Raw genomic sequence first — 19092 nt, forward strand, 5'->3', positions numbered from 1 at the left:
AAAGAGATGCTTTAATGTCATTCCAATGCAGTTATTGCATTATACCCATAAAAATCATTCAAGATTGTAGATCTTATAATATTGGAAAACCTCATTATGACCAATTTTCCTGCCAACTATAGTTACAAATATGGGCAATTTCTTTGAGTGAGCACTATCAATGACTTGCAAATCAAAAATTCTGGTTATAAGATAAACAAAGAGACCAGGATGTGTATATGATATTTGGCCCTTTTAAGGTGTTTGCCAATAGGAATATAGCAGCTGAGAGGCTTAGAAGCTAAGAAATTTGGAAGTTGAAAAAAAATAAGGAAGGCCCCTGGTAAAAGTGACAGGTTGAAGCCCCCCTACTTACATCCTGGAAAGGTGCCCCCCAAATAGAAGAAATCCAATATGGTACAAATTAATACATATTTTTGTCTCTAAAGAGCCTCAAATTACCCCAATTTTTTAAAAATGTGATTCTCTTAAACTGAATTAAAAATATGTGAGTATATAAAAGTTTAACAACTCACCAATTTTTTGGAGGAAAAAGAAGTACTGAAAACAGACATAATAGAATTCCAAATACAGGTGTGATCATGTAAATAGTTGAACAGAATCAAGTGAAATTCTAAGACTGAAAAATAGAATAAGTGAAATTAGGGACTCAATGGATGATTTAATATTTACTTAGACGTACCTGAATAGAGAATTAATGAACTGGAAAATACATCAGAAAAAAATATCCAGACTGAAACATAGGGAAAAAAAGAATTAAAAAACAGAGAAGAAAAAAAAATGCAAAGAAGACATGTGGGACATGTTATTTATACAATTAAAAAATAAGAAAGTAGGAAAGATAAAATAATAGAAGCAAAGTTTGAGGAGATAATGGCTGAAATTTTCCACTGATGAAAGACATTTAGTCAGAGATATGAGAACTGGAAGCAGAACAAGTTAAAAGGAAATCACATCTAGAGTTCAGTACTTTCCCAGAAATGCTATAACCACTTGCATATGATCAGCTCTTCTGTAGGCAACAATTATAAACTATAGGCAACATATTTTTAAATTATTTGAAATCTTTATAGAGTGATCAAAATAGGCAGAAACTGCAATGGTCAATCTTTGAAAGAAGCAAACAAAATTGGATGAAGTTTTACATTGATGCAGCTTTTACCTCCGAGGGTATGCTCTGGTTCAGATGACACGGATGGCTAACATTAAACAGAAAGGCATGGTCTTATTTGTTTGAAGTATCAGCAGTAGGATATGGTAACTAGAGATTGAGAGGGAACTCCCAGGAAAAGGATTCTCAGAAGGATAACCCCTCAAATCTGTGCGCAATTTCTCCTAAAATCCTTGACTGATACCTGGCAAGAGAGAGTTCAAGGAGCCCACTTGGAAGCCATAGCTAGGGGAGATATGAAAGTCAAATAATTATTTAAGTTGCTGGTCACCATTGGGGTGAGAGATTTTGGACTTGGAATTCTGCCAAGTTACAGGGGCTTGATATATACTGTGGTCTTTCCACTTAAATTCTAGATGTATATTATACTTAAGACAACAATGATATTCCAGGTCTAAGGGCAAATCCAAGGCAGATCTTTCCCAAAAAACCAAACTTCCACAAATTCAAGGTGATTTTTGTTATTAATTTACCAGCCTGACAGATAAAAACAGCAGAATAAAGGGCCTTTACAATATATCATTCCAATTTTCTAGTATATATAATTTGAAAAATCTCTAGACATGTCAAATAACAGACATAGAAAAGTATGACCATAATAAGGAGAAATAAATCAACATAAACTGATCCTGAGCTAACTCAGATATTGGTATTAGCAGAGAAGTTTTTAAAGGCAACTATTATTTTTATGGCCAAAAATTTAAAGGAAACCTGGTTATTATAAATGAACAAAGGGTGAATCTGAAAAGACACATAGAAACTATAAAAAAGGAAAAGAACTGAAATTATAATGTCTGAAATGCTAAATTCAGTGGGTAGGCTAATAGGAGATAAGAGATGGCAGAAGAAATGATCAATGAACTTTAAACAGAACAATTTTAATTATACAACCTGAAGTACAATAAAAAAATTTTAAAGATAACATATCATAAGTAATATGTGGAATATATGAAGAAGTTAATAAATAACGTAACAGTGATCCCACAGGAAAAAATAATTTTAAGGATAACCATTGAAGGAAATGATGGTTGAAAAATTCCCAAACTAAGTATGAAACATCAACTTATATACTCAAGAGACTCAACAAACACCAATTAGGAGACAAAGAAAACTACACTTAGGCAACATACTCAAACTATAGACCAAAGGCAAAAGAAAATCTTAAAAACAGAGAAAAGAAGTCTTAACATCACCAGTGAAGAGATAGGATGACTGATTCTCAAAGAAACAAAGAAAGCCAGAAGACACTGCAGTGCTATCTTCAAAGTAATAGCTGCTAAACTAGAATACTAATTTCAGTGAAAATACCATTTATAAATAAATCTGCATACTTTTCAAACAACCAAAAATGGAGAGAATGAATCATTAGCTGAAACTCATCAAAGAAAATACTTCAGGGAGTTCCTCACACAGAAGGAAATTAATCCCAGATGGAGACATCGAAATGAAGGAGAAATGAACAGTAAATATGTGAGCAAACTTTTAAAATACTGACTTCAGAAACAATAACTCTGTATTGTAGAGTTTAAAATACATGTACAATTTTTAAGTGGCAAACATAACGCAAAAGGCAATGGTTGTTACATAATATTGTCTATCTTAGTACTAATTAGGAATATGCTGTGATCTGAATGGTTATCCCCTCAAAAAAAAAAAAAAATCCATGTGTAAATTCTAACCTCAAGGAGATGGTACTAGAAGAGTACCATCTTGAGTCTCATACTAAGATTGGGGGCTTTGGCAGATGATTAGAGCCAAATGAATTGGATTAGTACACCCTTTTAAAGAGGCTTCATAGAGCTTGTTTTCCACTATGTGAGGCTACCCTGAGAGGATGTCAGTCTGTATAAGAAGAGGGCTCTCACTAGATATAACTCAGCTGGCCCTATGATCTTGGACTTCCCAACTTCCAAAACTGCAGTGATGGTTACTTTATAAAAATGACCAGGGAAGCCCATGATGAGAAAATTTTGAGTAGAGACCTGAACAATGGCAATGACAGAAACACTGTATATGTATACATGGTTGTAGACTAGGAAAGTAGAGAGAAAAATGTAAAAATTTTTATACTTCGGGTCAATGTGATTGAAGACAAATACTTTTGTTTCTGTTTGTGACTACAGCACATTATTAATAAAAAAAATTGGGAGACTGAAGGGTGTACTTTAATTAATGATAATTGAAATATTTTTCAAGTTCTATTTTGAAAGGTCATCTCCTCTCTCTCTGCAAAAAAGTATGTTAGTGAAGTTCTGAATCTAAAGTATAATTTAAAATTTTTCTTTAAATTATTTTTGATGATAATTTGGATTCAGAAACTATATATTCCAGGCAAAATTGAGCATAAAAATTGGTAGTTTAACATTCATCTAAGTTTAAAAGTATTTCCATATACAATATATTTTAATAAAATATTTGGTAAAATTCTTTGTTATGACTTACAAAAAGTGAAAAAGAAATTGCAAAATGGCAGCTCTAAGTCCTCCTAAGGCACAATCACTATTTTATATTCTGCAAATGTAATATATAAAAGTCAGTATACATATACACTCCCCAGTATTTAAATGGCAATTACTGGAAACAATTTAGGTGACCAAAATAATTTTATACTGATTACATTTATATTTCACAGAAGGATGACTCCATTCAGCCTAGAAACCTCAATTCAAGCATCTGTCCTGTGAAGCCCTCCCCTCTGCTCCCTCCTCAGATTCCTCTGTGTACAATCCCACTGGCCATCCTCTCTGCCTCCACAGTACCTGTTCCACACTCCATTCCTACTGCTAGACCATGTGAGACCTGTTTGCCTCCTTATTACTTCCACCTCCCATCAGAAAACTGAGAAAATTTGTTTTATGCATCTTAATTTTCCATTCTTAACACAGCACCTAATTGGACAGATATTTTTAATCAATTTTGTAAAATTACAGTATTAAATTGAGCAAGATTAACCTTGCTCTGGACTAGGACTAGACTAGCTTGTTCACAACCCAGCAAGGGAGAAAATACACACATGAACTCTTAGTGTGCCAGTGAGATTCATTCCCTCATGAATGTGCATAACAGGTAGTGCAGTGATTAACTTTGGCTGAAGTTGCATTTCTGAGGAAGTAACTCTTGAGCCAAGTTGTTCAGCAAGAATTAGGTGTTAATTCTGCTGGTGATGTGTTAGATGACTGGAGAATACAAAATGGAATAGAAAGGGCACTTACCTCCTCTCTGAAGATTTGTAACCTTGAATTAATAGTTTGAGTGAGAATGACACAGGTAGTCAATAAGGGTAGCAAGGTTGGTGGCCAGTTGGCTAAACTGTTAAAATATTGAATTCTTCCATACCAGTGGTAAATAGCAGGTCTTCCATGCACCTCTCCATTTACTCCTTATTCTACATTCTTTTGGTACCCTCTGATCCACAACCCTCAGACTTATTGTGCACTAGTGACTAAAAAGTCAAAACCCCTATGCACTTAATATTTTACATATAATCTCGGGGAATACACTTCACCAAGGAGGGAGATTATAAAACATGAAATAACTGTGAGTATTCAATAAACTGCAGTTAAAGGTCAGACCCTGATGTTCAAGCTGGGGAACAAAGGAAATGGAATTGAAGAATTGAGAAGGGCAATGGACATTCATTGGAAGATTTTTAAGCAGATCTGCTTTTAAAAACAACAATTCTAGCCAGATACTGTGGCACATGTGTCTAATTCTAGCAGCTCAGGAGGCTGAGGCAGGAAGATTGAGAGTTGAAAGTCAGGCTCAGCAATTTAGCAAGACCCTAAGTAACTCATCGAGATCCTGTCTCTAAATAAAATATAAAAAAAGGGCCTGGGGATTTGGCTCAGTGGTTAAGTGCCCCTGGGTTCCATCCCTGGTACAAAGAAACCAAAAAACAAAACAATAAAACCAATTTTGACCACTTTAGTATATAAGGGCCAGAAGATGTTTATTGGATTGAGCTACCCTGATGCTAATAAATTATTAGCAGAAACATATGTTCTTACTATGTGTGTGTTTGTGGGTGTGTGTGTGTGTGTGTCTGTGAACACATGTATTTCTATTGCTCTTTCTTTTCTGCCTGCTAATGAGACATTAGTATCCACATTTGCAAGATGGCTAGTCATTATTTGGGATCTTGTCTGCTGATAACACCGAAGAAAACGAGTCCAGATGAACAGAGGGAATTGATCCAGAGACTCTGTTTTAATCAGCACAAACCTCCAGCCAACAAGAAGGAAAAGGGGAAAAAGACTTTATAAATCCTACAGACTTTGTGGGGAATTTGTCTCCTTATTTGTACAAATTACAGAATCTATTATTCTACTACTACTCCCTTTTGCAAGTGGTGATTTCAGTATTATAGACAGGACACTGAGAAATCATTTGGGGAAAAATCAAACTCAGCTGATCTAGAGTGATTTTTTTTTATTTCACTGAGAACATTTCATTAAAAAGTGACCTAATGCTGATAAATGAGTTTCTTCATCATTTTGATCAGGCATGAGATCATGCAGAAGTTTTGAATTTAAAAGGGCCAATGGAAAAGGCTTGATTGTTTTAAAGTATTGATAGAGTTGGTTCTCCATTATTTAATTCCTTACTTGCATAAAAGACAATATGTTCCTCATTAATGGATGTCTGGTTAAGTGATAATTAAATACCAAAACAAGATCTGAACAAATCATTGTTTTATTTTAACATCACTGTTCACTGCCAGTTTATCTGGCAATTACTGCACTGTAGACACTATCAATTACAATGTAATTCCTATAATTATATGTATGGTCTTTTCATGTTCTGTCTTAACAGTAAATGATAAACTATTGTCATTGAATATTAATTTTCAAAATCTTTCAGCAGCAGGCACAAAATCAAAACCCAATCAACAGAATAAGTATGTACAACAAGAAATCAAGGTTACCTCCTTAAGACATAGATGCAATATTTTCATATTCCTAAAGATCTACATTTTCGGGGGGGCAATAAACAATAGAGTACTAAAATTTAATACAGAATCTGGTGTCGTTTAATACTGTTTAATATTTTAAAAGTTTAAGAATATAGATCACCTTAATGTGGACATTGTTTCTTGCATAACATCATATTGTAGGGAGATTTACCCTTTTGGGGTGATCCCCTCCCACTATAATTGTCTCCTCAAAGTGAGCAGTCTGGAGGAGCCATGAAGTCATTCCTCTTCACTCTTAACCAGTATGCGCTCTGGAGGAAGAACGGATTCCAGTTTCTGCCAGCGTTCTGGAGGCCACAGGATATGAGTAGCATGAGCATGCAGAAGTCCCAGGGAAACCTGAGTCCATGAAAACACAAAGAAAACATTTTATAAAGGTCATCATCAATATCTTGAGAGCAGAATTTGATCCACGTCTGGCATTCCATAGAAAGATGCTGATAAAATAGTCAACACTTACATAAATAGCATTTTCCCAGGTGTCTTATGTATGTAAACTCCTTCCATACTTGCAACAACCGTTTTTTGTAGGTAGTTTATTATTTACACTTTATAGGTCAGGAAAAAAATGTCCAGAGAGATTAAGAAATCAGTCAAAAGTCACATACTTTCAATTGCTGGAATCTGGCTCCAGTACCAGGCAGGACAGGTTGCAACCCTAACCGGTACCCTCAAGAACCTGTCTCTATAGACTCAGGAAGCATAAATAGTTTATAATCTCAGAATTTCTTACAGAGTTCATGTATCTGATTTTCATTTTGAAAAAAACAATCATACAGACTTGAAAAATTCAGATTTTGTGAAAAGTATTGTGCTAATATTGCATGAGCTTCGAGTTAGGTGTGAGTCCCTGGTAGCCTGCCTTGGTGGGAGACCACACTGAGCTACAGGGAACCAGCATTCACGGAGAGATTGAAACCCAAGGGCAAGCCGGCAAGCCAAACATGGTGGAACAGGAAGCTAAGGAAAGTATGAAGATCATGGCAGATGGTCAAGAAGCCCATCAGCAGAGATGAGCAGTGATCTGCTAGGAGGGAAGAGGAGGCAAGGGGAAAAAAAACTCTTCCTGGAGGAAATAAGGCTGAGCCCAGAGGCAGAAAGGGAACCTTAAACACCATAATCTCCCTAAAGACATTAACTTAATGAGCAGGAGAAGATGGCATAGTTGTTTAAAATACAGATCAGGGCCATAGCCTCAGAGATCACCTGCCAGGGGGTCTGAGGTAAGGCTAGAAATCCATGTCATTTGTTGTTGTTTTTATTGTTACTACTGTGGAATATATGAATGGTTCTTGAAGACATTCATACTTAGGACATAGTTTTTGAATGCCAGCTATAAATCATATACTATATGTCCATTTCATTTACTAATTTATTTTCAAATGTTTTCCCTATTGACTGTCTACAGAGATTAGCACAGAATTGTTGGTGATACAGTGGATAGAACCCACAAGTGCTTTACCACTGAGCTATACCTTCAGCACATTTTTTTTTTCTATTTTGGGACAGAGTGTTGCTAAGTTTTTAATGTTGACCTTGAACTTGCAATCCTCCTGCTTTAGCCTCCTGAGTCAATGGGATTACAGATATATGCCACTACCCCAGGCTAAGATGTTTACTATTAATACCATATTACTTGTTATATAGTCCACGTTCAAAATTTTTCAATTGTTTCAATAGTATCTTTTCTATCTTATTTTTAAAATTCGGGATCTAATCAAGGATGACAAATTGCATTTAGTGGTCATTATTTGCTTCCAACTATATTTTGTTTACTTTAACCTGAAGTCCAGGACAGTTACCTTGAAAAAATGTCCAACATCTAGCATTGCCTGATTTTTTTTCCTCTCTAGCATTGCCTGATTTTTTTTCCTCTCATAAATAGATGCAAATTAAAACATTTTGGCGAGATTAAAATACAGTTGATAATGTGTTCTTCCCACTCTGACACACTGGGAGACAATAATATCAGCTTTTCCCATTGTTGTAATGTTAAGTTTGATAGCTAAATTAAGATGATGGTAACCAGATTTCTCCATTTACAAACACATATTTTCCCTTTTGTAATTAATAAGTAATCTATGGGATATTTTTAAACAGGACAAATATCCTGTATATCACAACATTACATCTAATGGCTTTAGCATCCCTTAACAATCCTGCCTTAATTAACTTATTACATTGTAGATTATAAAAACAGTGATTTTCCTCTATTATTTCTTTTATATCTACTAGCCAAACTCTTCTCTAAAAAAGGGGGGGGGGGCTTCTATTTCTCTCTCAGCCCCAACTCCTTTATTTTAATACCAAAGATGTGCTTATTAAATCAGAACCTGTTATGATCTTTTGTTTGTTGGATGTTCAAAGCCCTCATTTTGGCCAGTGTTCTCTAGCCATATCACCATCAACCTGATTTAAGCACTTTCTTACTTTTTGGTACCACTAGTTGCTAAAGGCTTATTTGTACCTTAAAGCTGTTTTGCCTAAACTCAGACATTTCCTTAAAATGCCTTGGTTTCTTTTAGCAAGAAATGCTATTTATAAACCAAGGTCTGGTACTAGACATGCTCATTGATCCTGGGGTGTTGATATTCCATGATATTTCAGGGAATAAACATACAAAAATCTAGTACCAAAAGGCTCTCCCTTCAGTTTCCCCCATTCTATATTTTATTTCCCTTCTTTCACAGTGAGCACCTTGGCTCCCCACATTAACACATTTGCTTATTTACATATTCCTAAAGTACACAAAAAATTTCAGGGGGACTATACTATCACTACTATAACCACAAAACATTTATTGGTAAAAATCAAGATTTCTTGGCAATTATTTTGCTTCTTGTACTAGTCCACTTTCTGTTATTGATTGGGTGCATTTTAAAGAAAAAAGTTTTATTTTTGGTTTATGGTCCTGGAGGTACAAGATAAAGGGTCTATACCTGGGGATGGCCTTGCTGCTGGCAGAGTTCTGGTTTGGCACAGGCCACAAGTGGAGTGTGTGTCTGGTCTTTTTCTTCTAATAAAACCACAATGTTCTGTCATGGGGTTCCACCTTAATGACTTCATCTAATTCTAAACACGTTTCAAAGGCCTGACCTTCAAACTGCATAGTTGGATTAAATTTGTATCCTATTAGTACCTCAAAATGGGTATAAAACTCCATGAGTTCTGGGAGACAAACCATTTTCAAATTTTTTCAAAGCACAGCAGTACTTAAAACATATCTTGTTTTAAGGATGTTTAGTAGGTCCTGTATTCAAACTTCATTTGAATCAAGTCTTTTTTTTTCTCTCAAGTGTAGTAATGTTACCAATTCATAAACAAGTTCATTTTTTTCTATTTATATTCAATTTTAGAATTTGCTTTGGTTATTCTTTTTTGATTTATCTTTATTTCGAAATGTATAAACATCTACAATGGTTCAAAAGTCAAAATCATTTTTAAAAGGTATAGTAAGCAGAATGATACCTCTTCCCCAAAGATGTCCACATCTTAATTGACAGAAATTATGACATTTTATATTGTAGGGCAAAGGGGAATCAAGATTCACTAATCAGCTTATCTTAGGATGCTGAGAGTATTCTGTATTATACCAGGGGCCCAAATATCAGCACAATGGTCCTTAAATATGAGAGAAGGTAAGGAGAATATATTGCAGAACATCCTAAGTAACAGTGCCTCCCACATTAATTGCCAGGAAATACTTCCCCAAGCCTGAATGATCAGTCATGCCATTCTGCTGTTGTTATTTACCTTTGTTTATGTCTAGGCTCACCTGAGTTAGAGAAGAGCTGGTCTCCATCTCACCTAGAGTAACCTTTTTTAGATTTGATAGGTGCTACTCAATTGTACCTCAAGTCTTGCTTTTCCAAGTTTTTAAACTTTTTCACAAGGGTGCTTTGCCAATTTTTTAACTTTGCTGAACTCTTGCCAATATATTTGTTTGCTTGCTTGCTTTAGTTTTGGAGTTCAGTTTTGGACACAGTCATTCAACTCTTTTTTTTTAATCAACATTCATTTTACTGAAACTAATCTTAGGATTCTTTAATTTCAAATTTGTTAAAGATACTATTCTCACATCAGGAGAAAAATTAATCTTCACAATTATGAATAATAATGGTGAAAATAGCTATCAATGAATAATACCAAAATTGCTTAAAATCATTATATGGGAATGCAAAATTCAGGGTTTTAAAAAATATTCTAAAATAATATTTTGCGTGTGTGTGTGTGTGTGTTTGTGTGTGTACAGATATCTGTATATGCTATATCTAAACAGCCTATTCATCATTTTCTTGATTGTGTGGACATGGGTCTTTATTTTTTGTTGGTATGTTTATAGACATGCAGAAAACATAGTGAATATAGAAGAATATAAAAATCCAGGAATACAGGAACTTTTTCAAAATTAAAAGCTATGTTTTGTATAAAGTTATGCTTTGGTCTCCACACTAGGATTCTCCAGAGAAATAAAACAGAAAATATAATATAAAGAGATTTATTTTAGGGAATTAGCACACCTTATTGTGGAGGTTTAGCAAATCCAAAATCTAGCAGGGGCAACTGTTAGAAGACTGGGGAAATAGTTATAGTTTAAGTTCAAAGGTAGTCTTCTGATGAATCAGGAAGGGTTGATTGTAGATGAGGTATAAGGAATCTGTTGGCTCTTTCCCTCTTGATGAAGTGGCGGGCAGGAGCAAGTGAACCTGTCTCTACACAGGCATTCAACTGATTAGAGAAGGCCCACCCAAATCATAGGATAATCTGCATTATTCAAAGCCAACTGATTTAAATATAAATCTCACCCTAAAGCACACTCACAGAAACACCCAGAATAATGTTAAACCAAATATCTGGGCACTGCAGCCCAGCCAAATTGACATATGAAATTAACATTCTGCCTGGGAAATGGAATCTTCTTCCTCCTCCTCCTCTTTAATTCACATAGTGTTTAACCACACATACCAACTCATTTAATTTTCACAATAACTGTTGGGGTAGGTACAATTATCTACTTCATTGTTGAGGAAACCTAGATACAGCAATATGGTTTTTGAACTGAGACTCAAACACATAAACTCTGGTTCCAGAGCATCTGTATCATAATTTATCATCCAAATAAGATACTTTTGAGAGTCAACAGGAGCATTATTTTAATTAGGTCAGGATACTAAGTGGAAAATGGGCATGTCAAATCAGGATGTATAGTTGCCCTACCTGACGCTTCTTGACCTTGCTAGGTCCCACATCATTTCCTAAGAAATGTATCAAAAGTAATTGAAAGTCTATTGTTATGAGCCCAACTTTGTCCTTCAAATTTATATGTCAACATCTTAACAGTCGAGAATGCAACTACATTTGGAGATATGCCCTATAAGGAGTGATTAAGTTAAAATAAGACCCTATCCCTATCTGACTTGACTGGTATTCTTATAATAGATTAGGACACAACATAGAGACACCAGGCATGCGTGCACACAGAGCACATGAGAACTAAAAAAAACTAAAAAAGGAGAACTAAAAAAAAAAAGAACTAAAAAAGAACTAAAAGAACTAAAAAAGGAGACTATCTGCAAACCCAGGAGAGATACTTGTAAAGAAACCAGACCTATTGATCCCTGGATCTAGGACTTCTAGCTCCAAAACTATCAGAAAATAGATTGTTGTTTAAGCAACCCATCTATGATGATGTAGCTATGACAGCCCTTGCAAATTAATATACACATGAAACAAAAAAAAGGAACATCAAGCTAGATTAAGATTCATGGTATGTCCCACTCTTCACTCAAAATATGGATAAAAACATTTGAGGGGGGAAAAAGAAATGATTTCTGTTATTAAAGAGAGATTATTGAGCACATACAACTCTTCCAATAAGTTAAATACTTCAACTACTATAGTTTGGCTTTTAAGAAGACCTAGGCATAAAAGGTTTGTTCTACAGTCTATGGCTCTATTGAGTGATGGTAAAACCTTTAAAAGGAGGGGTCTAGTGGGAGTTCTTCTGGTCATTGGAGGTGTACCCATGAAGATCTTAGAATGTCAGCCCTTTCCCCACCCTGTCTTTTGCATCCCAGTCAAATAGTGCACAGTTTTGTTGTGTACTGTTGTCATGATATACTGCCTTACCATAGGCCCAAAAGCAACAGGGCCTACCAAACGTCCAAAACTGGGGGCCAAAATAAACATGTTTTTAATAAGCCAATCATTTCAGTTATTTGTTTTAGTAACAGAATGCTGACTAATGAACCAATAATATAACATCTTATTGGAAGTTGATTCTCTTCTCCTTACTTATTTGTGTCCCTTGTATAACTGTGTCTCCTTAAATGGATTTAGAATATTTTTCAGACAGTAAGAATCTACTTTTATAATAAATATTAAACTACAACACTAAAACATCAAGTGAACCATTGGAAACCTTTAGTAGATCTACTGAATGAGAAACACCTCCATCTGCCTGTATTAATGGATATCTACAGTACCTCTGTTGTCCCTAGGGGACCTTGCATATTGGTAAGCAGTGATATAGAATAGTAGCCACCACATTGTTTTGGTTGTGTACCCCATCAGCAAAATTTTTAGAATTCACTTTCATTATTTATATTTTTAAATTACATATAATTAGCAATCCATAAAATCAAACATTAGCAAAGCTCAAATTCTAAATTCTAGATACAAACAGATGTTTTAATTATTTCTTGCATTCAGAGTATCATTATCACATCACCTGGATGTTCATATCCCTACTTTAGGGGTAGCTACTCTAGGAATCACCAAAAGTACTAGTTGGAAAGTCATCAGTACTAGATCAATCAACCAGTTTGTTTTGTCTACAAAATGCCAGGGAACCACATAGACTAAATTTACACTGAATTGCTTGTCTCCAGTTGAATTGGCTCCACGGAGAAGTTATTTTGGCATCTGCCAGGCACAGCTTTTATGAGCCCAGTTTTTCCTTCAGGTGCCAGGAGCACAGGTGAATGTTGTGAGGTTCCCTCTACAACCTCCCCATGGACCTGCAGTCTACAGGACATGCCTCCATTCCTTGGCTTCAGGAGACCCTCTCTGAGGGCAGGGTTTGCAAGGATAAAATAAGGACAAGTAAAAGCAAAAGAGTGCTGAAGTAGAAAAGAGTAGAAAACACAGGAAAGAAGATAGGGAAGGAAGATGCCTATTGCTGGTAACAAAGACCTTTCTTAGAAGATGTTTAATACTGAAGGATCAGAAGAGGATCTATGTGAGAATGAGATAAAGCACAAAACTCCTAAGTTCACTTGATTAAAATGTTTTCTAAATAGGAAAAACAAACACATTCATCTACATTATTAGCAAATAAAATATATCTTTGATGAATTTATTTAGCAGCACAAAAAGAGGGAGAATTTTTCACAAAGTTGTAGTCAGATGATATTTATCTTACAATATTAACTTACTTATAATTATGTTTGAAAATCAAATCAAACTGGAAAAATATATGAACTTTAAAGAATGTTATTTTAAAATAAGTACTGATATTTCAAAGCCTAAAGAAATATCAGCTTTAAAATCAGACATCCAAAGTCCTTCACATTTATGTCCTTCCAAACATCTTCATGATTTTCTCACCTACCTTAAGAGAAACATCCATATCTCTTTAGAAAACATTATTAGGTGACACGAGGACTTTGTAATCATGGATGGTATGCCACAATGAATTGACAGCAAACTGCTCCTACCAAAGAACTTTGATATAATATCAATAATTGTTAAAAGATCAAATATAAGTTAAAAATGCATGTAAATGTGTGTGTAATAATATATTTTTGTGTGTTTACAGCATCTTCTCAATAAAGCACTTAAACATATTATAAAGGCACAGGAAATTGGTTCAGATTGGCTCTAGTGACTTTTATTTGCCTCTAAGGCAAATGAACAAGAATAAAGGACAAGAATAACTTATCACAAGTGATTCACAGTTCCAAATGCATCATAGATGGTTTATTTGGCCACTGATCATCACTCTAGCAACCTGTTTTCTTTCCAGACTAAAGTTTCCAGAATACAACATCAATGCCAATTTGCTCCGTGTGAGCTAGTGAATACTTCCCAGGGATACATTAATGAAGTCTTTCTGGATTGTGGAGCAACAAAGAGAGTATTGTCCTTGGAACCACTGCTGAGACCAAAGCTGGGAGTGTCCTAAGAGAACAAGGTCACTGAAGAGAAAACCAGGACTTCACTGGCAACCTCTGCTTTGTTAACCTGCATTCAGTGCCACAGTGGAGGGAGATGTCCTGACAATGCATATTCTGCCTTCCTGGTTGGACCTCACAGGTCACCATTATTTTGCTCATTTCATCATCACACATCAATACAATAATACTAAAAACAACCTGAGAGACAACAGAAAAAGAGGAAACAGTAAAGTAATGCCTTTAATAGCACAAAAGCAAGCATTCTTTAGATACCAACAAAAACAGATGCATGGTCTAAGAAAATCAAACAGAATTCAAAATAAGGGCAGGCACACAAAAATGTCACATGGAAAAATGAGCAATTGTTCTGTTCAAAAAGGATTATCAAAAAGATATTTTGAAAAAAGACTGAAGAGTGGAAACAATGCTATCTACTTTATTTTCAAACATGGATTAACACATCCCGATTTCAATTTTTCATCAACATATTTTGATAATAGCAGGCAAGGTTCACAAAGGGAAAATATTAGACTACCATGCATTTCCACATTCTTGAAGTGCTTATCTGCACAGCACTGAACAGATAAACACCACTCCTAACAAAGACACGTACAAAGAATGCTTCCATCCTAGACTGACTTGTATCTGTCTACTCAAAGAAAAGCAAATAGGAGCAAAGCTTCTGTTCTTCAGGTGCATGAGGTGAGATGTACAGAAGGAAAAAAAAGCATCAAACTCCTAAGATCTAACTTTTGGTAAGAAAAAAAATTAAAGATAGATGGATAGAAATTAAGAAGAGAGAAGGGAGAATTAGAAAAATGGAAAAATAGGTTAGAACAAAGAGGAAGGAGCAGCAGATGAGGAAAAGTGCAGAGACAGTGGTGGCACAATGTGGAAGCTTTCTTTGCCAGGAATTAACTACTTCCACTGCCCTCTCTGGTACCACCATCCTCCTGAGGGACCCTAGCAGCAGTGTCAGTTCTGTGAACAGTTCACATGCAGGAAAACGCAATCTCTTTCTCCTCCCTGAACTACCAAGCACAAGGGGCCTTGCATGGATGAGTATTTCCCTTAGATGGGAGCTCCTTCCTGAAGGAATGTAACAGGCCCACAGAACCTAACTGGCAACTCCAAAATCTAAAGAGCTCACATAAACACATTTTGTAACCTGGTAGCAAGACCTGACCCCACCTGAGCTGTTATGAATAGCGGTCCTCATTTCTCCACACAGTGTGTCTGTTTATCATTTTTGCTGCAGAAGCATTAAGGTGCTTGATTACAGATCTGCCCCACACTCAGCTGGGAGTATTACCTAATATTATGGTACAGACATTTTTACAGACAGACACTCATATCACATTTCCAACAGTTGGAAAATTGGGATTCTATAATACATCTATGTCTTGAGGTTTTAGGTACAACATTAAATATATGCAACAGCAAATATACAACATTGAGAATCAATGTAATCAGAATTAGGGGCTTAATTCTAGAAGGGACAGCACCCTGCTAGATGTGGGAAATACATAGAAAACAATAAACATGATCCCTGTTCTCTAGGAACTCATGATCTGGTGGGAAAGACAGATGTTTAAACAAAACATTAAAATAAATCTGGCTTGCTGGCCATCCGGAGGAGCCCAGGGCCCTGGGAGCAGAGGGTGTGGCAAGACTTGGGAAGGCTGCACTGATCAGATTCTTCTAAGCTCATTCCAAGGGCTGCCAGAGACTTCCATCTCCTGAGGGCAGATCTCCACCCATGACATCTCCTGCCAGATTTTTACCATGAACATTTCTCCTGATCCTCCACTGGATATCCAAGTTCAGATAACATGATAGTTTGTTACAAAGTAAAATTCTGCCACTGAAAAGTAAAGCCATATGCTTTACAAAAGGTTCAAAATGATCTCTTTCAAAGGCCTCATTCTAGGACAAGTGTTTTCCTTCATTACCAACAATTTTAACTTTAATCATTTCAAAGCAATTTTCCTGTTCAAGACTTAGCTTTAATCAGAATGCATTTTCAGGTCACTTCATGGCCTCTTCATGATTCTCTCCAGATAACTACAGAATCATGCATAATCATTCCAGTCCCCCAAGACACCCTCAGTAAGTAGTCAGTTCAACATTTTATGCAAAAATAGATACCAAACAGGCCTCTAGGGGTATCTTCAGCTAATTTTCATGAATTAATTTCCCAGGATTAATGTTTATGCACCCGTCTCTTCACCACATAATCAAATCACTAGAGTTGAAGTGGTCTAGCTCCTTATTTTGCAGCTTGATTAAGCAGGTGATGAAATGCTTGAATATAATTTGGATAGTTAGCAACTCACAGCATTCCCAATAATCCACAGTGGGTGGATGACATTACTGACCGATGTCTCATTGTGTTCTCTAGTAGTTGATGCCCCACATGCTATTTTTTTATGTAGGAAATAAAACTGCACATAAACCAAGGAGGAGAGAGGTATAAAGTCTTTATTGTTGTTGATACTGTCTTAAACAATATTTAGACCAACAGGGCAGGCGGCCACTGAGATGGGAGAGACTACCATTGGAAAAGGAGGATTTGGGATGATGATATCCAGTGCCTGCCATGCTACTGTGATGGATGCAGCTATTCCTCTACTGAGGTCACCTATGCATTTTAGGTGATCATCTGGCATCCAGTTTTTGTCCAGCCATCTCTTCCTACTTCCCTTCTCTCTTTCATCCTTTTCAAAATGAAAGTGAGAAGGCTTATAAAAGAAATAATCAGAACTAAGAGAAGATAAATAAAAGTGGCAATTTACGACCCTAAATAGTTGCTATAACATACCTGGTACTTAGCTATCTGAGAGCCGTTTGAAGAGGAAAAATATGCTAACTTCACAGTTCTCTTATAAAAGCAAGAAACTTTCATTTTTTAAAAGAAAAGCTACCTTTTTTTTTCAGGGGGATACCTGGATTGAACTCAGGGGCACTAAGCCACTGAGCCACATCCTCAGCCCTTTTTGTATTTTATTTAGAGACAGGGTCTCACTGAGTTGCTCAGCACCTCGCTTTTGCTGAGGCTGGCTTTGAGTTCATGATCCACCTGCTTCAGCCTCACAAGCTGCTGGGATTACAGGCATGCACCACCGCACCCAGCTAGGAAGCTATGTTTTTCTCTGATTTAATTTCTGATACAAGGTATAGCACCAGATACTCTATGGGTCCTAATGTATAACATCCATAGCAGGTTTCCCCAAAAAGCAGAAGCAGAATTAAGGTTACTAGCAATCTGATAAATATTGTTCTGCAAGAGACTAAGATGATATAGTCTTACATGTAATTTTCTGAATATTTAACTTAGTCTAACAAGAAAAACATGTATTACTGGAAGGCTTAGGTAATAAGATTCCCTTTAAAAGATCTTTCCTAAATATCCTTCCTATCTTAATATATAAGATCTGCTCTAAGTTGTTTGTGATTGGAAATAATTCCTGATCCCAATCTATTACTATATAAGCACTGATAAATGAAGAGTTAGAATCAGTGATTCACTCCATTCTGCCTTTCTTCTCATACTAGAATGACAACTTCAAGTGGTCAGAGCTACAACTGCAATTCTTATTTTCCAGCAGAAGTCCCCCCAAATTCCATGGAATAGTGTTATTAAAGAAAAAAATAAAGTAAAACAGAAAGTAAATTGAAAGAGTGGCTAAACGCTAGGAAAACTGGATTTTCTGGAAGAAAGTAATTTATCAGGGCTTGAAGTTTCACAGGTACATATGGTGATGCTGTGAAGCCAAATATACTTCATTATGATCCTGACAGGCCTGGGCATGGCACACCCAATGGCACCAGTCTTGGTGATGCTTGCATGTCCATGCGAGTCTCTATGACAGTCATCATGCTCTTCTACTGCCTACTCCCCAAGCCAAATGGTTCATTAGTCCTTCTCTCCAACCCCAGCAGCTAGAGGAGCAACAGACCCAGGCTGAGCCAGTTGGACACCCACATCTGGAAATATGAAAGTAAAGGAAGTGACACAAAGATGCAACTTTACTGGCAGAGATATGAGTGCCATTAAGATTTACTGGCAGAGACACCAACTGCTATTCTTACCACCCTGTTCCTGTGGAGTGGCATAAGTGTGTCCTCTGTTGCTAATTCTGCCAAGCCTGGTTTTCATCCTACCTATTCTGTGTAAGCTATTCAATATCCTTCCCATGGCATCTTTTCTGTTTAAATTAGTCAGGAGGAAAATGAAAAAAATCAGAATGGTTTGTGTTGTTAGCAACCAAGATACTTGATTGGTGTGCTGCTATCAACATACTGGTGAAAGAATAATGTCTATAAGGATATTAGTAATTAAGTCTAATTCCTATTTTTATAGGTAAGAAAACTGAGGCTCAGAAATACTACTCACAGTCCCCAAACAGTTAGAGCTAGTACTCAAATCCTACTACTGGCTCTTATTGAAAGCCCTGTTCACGATACCTGTCAGTGAAATGAAGTGTAGAGCCCTGGAAATTGTAATGTTTGGCAATGGGCCCTGCATCGATGCTTTCTAAGCCCGTTTTACCCTAGGGAAAAGTGAGGTCTTTCATTTTCTACAGGAAAAAAACAAGCATTGCACATTAGGGTTTGTACACAGCCATGTCACTCTGTTTGGGAACTGCTACTGATTTGTGGCACCAGAGCATGTTACAAGCCACTGGGCTGTAAGAAACATTTGCTGGCAGCAACAAGAAAGCCAGTGCTTATTACAGCAGCATGCTTATATCCACATGCATAAAAGACCC

The 19092-nt window shown here is 36.2% G+C and overlaps 1 protein-coding gene across 4 annotated transcripts in view; it reads right to left on the reverse strand.

Annotated features, from left to right (window-relative positions):
- Nucleotides 1–5845: 5845 nt before the first annotated feature.
- Immp2l (inner mitochondrial membrane peptidase subunit 2) overlaps nucleotides 5846–19092 on the reverse strand; it is a 905321-nt gene continuing 892074 nt past the window's right edge. For all 4 annotated transcript variants that reach the window (XM_058576086.1, XM_046435362.2, XM_058576083.1 and 1 more), the window contains one exon: nucleotides 5846–6482. In XM_058576086.1, the coding sequence (XP_058432069.1) occupies nucleotides 6363–6482 (120 nt within the window). In that variant the 3' untranslated portion in view covers nucleotides 5846–6362. The remainder of the gene's footprint in view (nucleotides 6483–19092) is intronic.

Source organism: Marmota monax, unplaced genomic scaffold (assembly GCF_021218885.2).
Source record: "Marmota monax isolate L192 unplaced genomic scaffold, Marmota_monax_Labrador192_F-V1.1 WCK01_AAM20220418_F8-fsc00139, whole genome shotgun sequence".
In the NCBI taxonomy this organism is placed as follows: Eukaryota; Metazoa; Chordata; class Mammalia; order Rodentia; family Sciuridae; genus Marmota; species Marmota monax.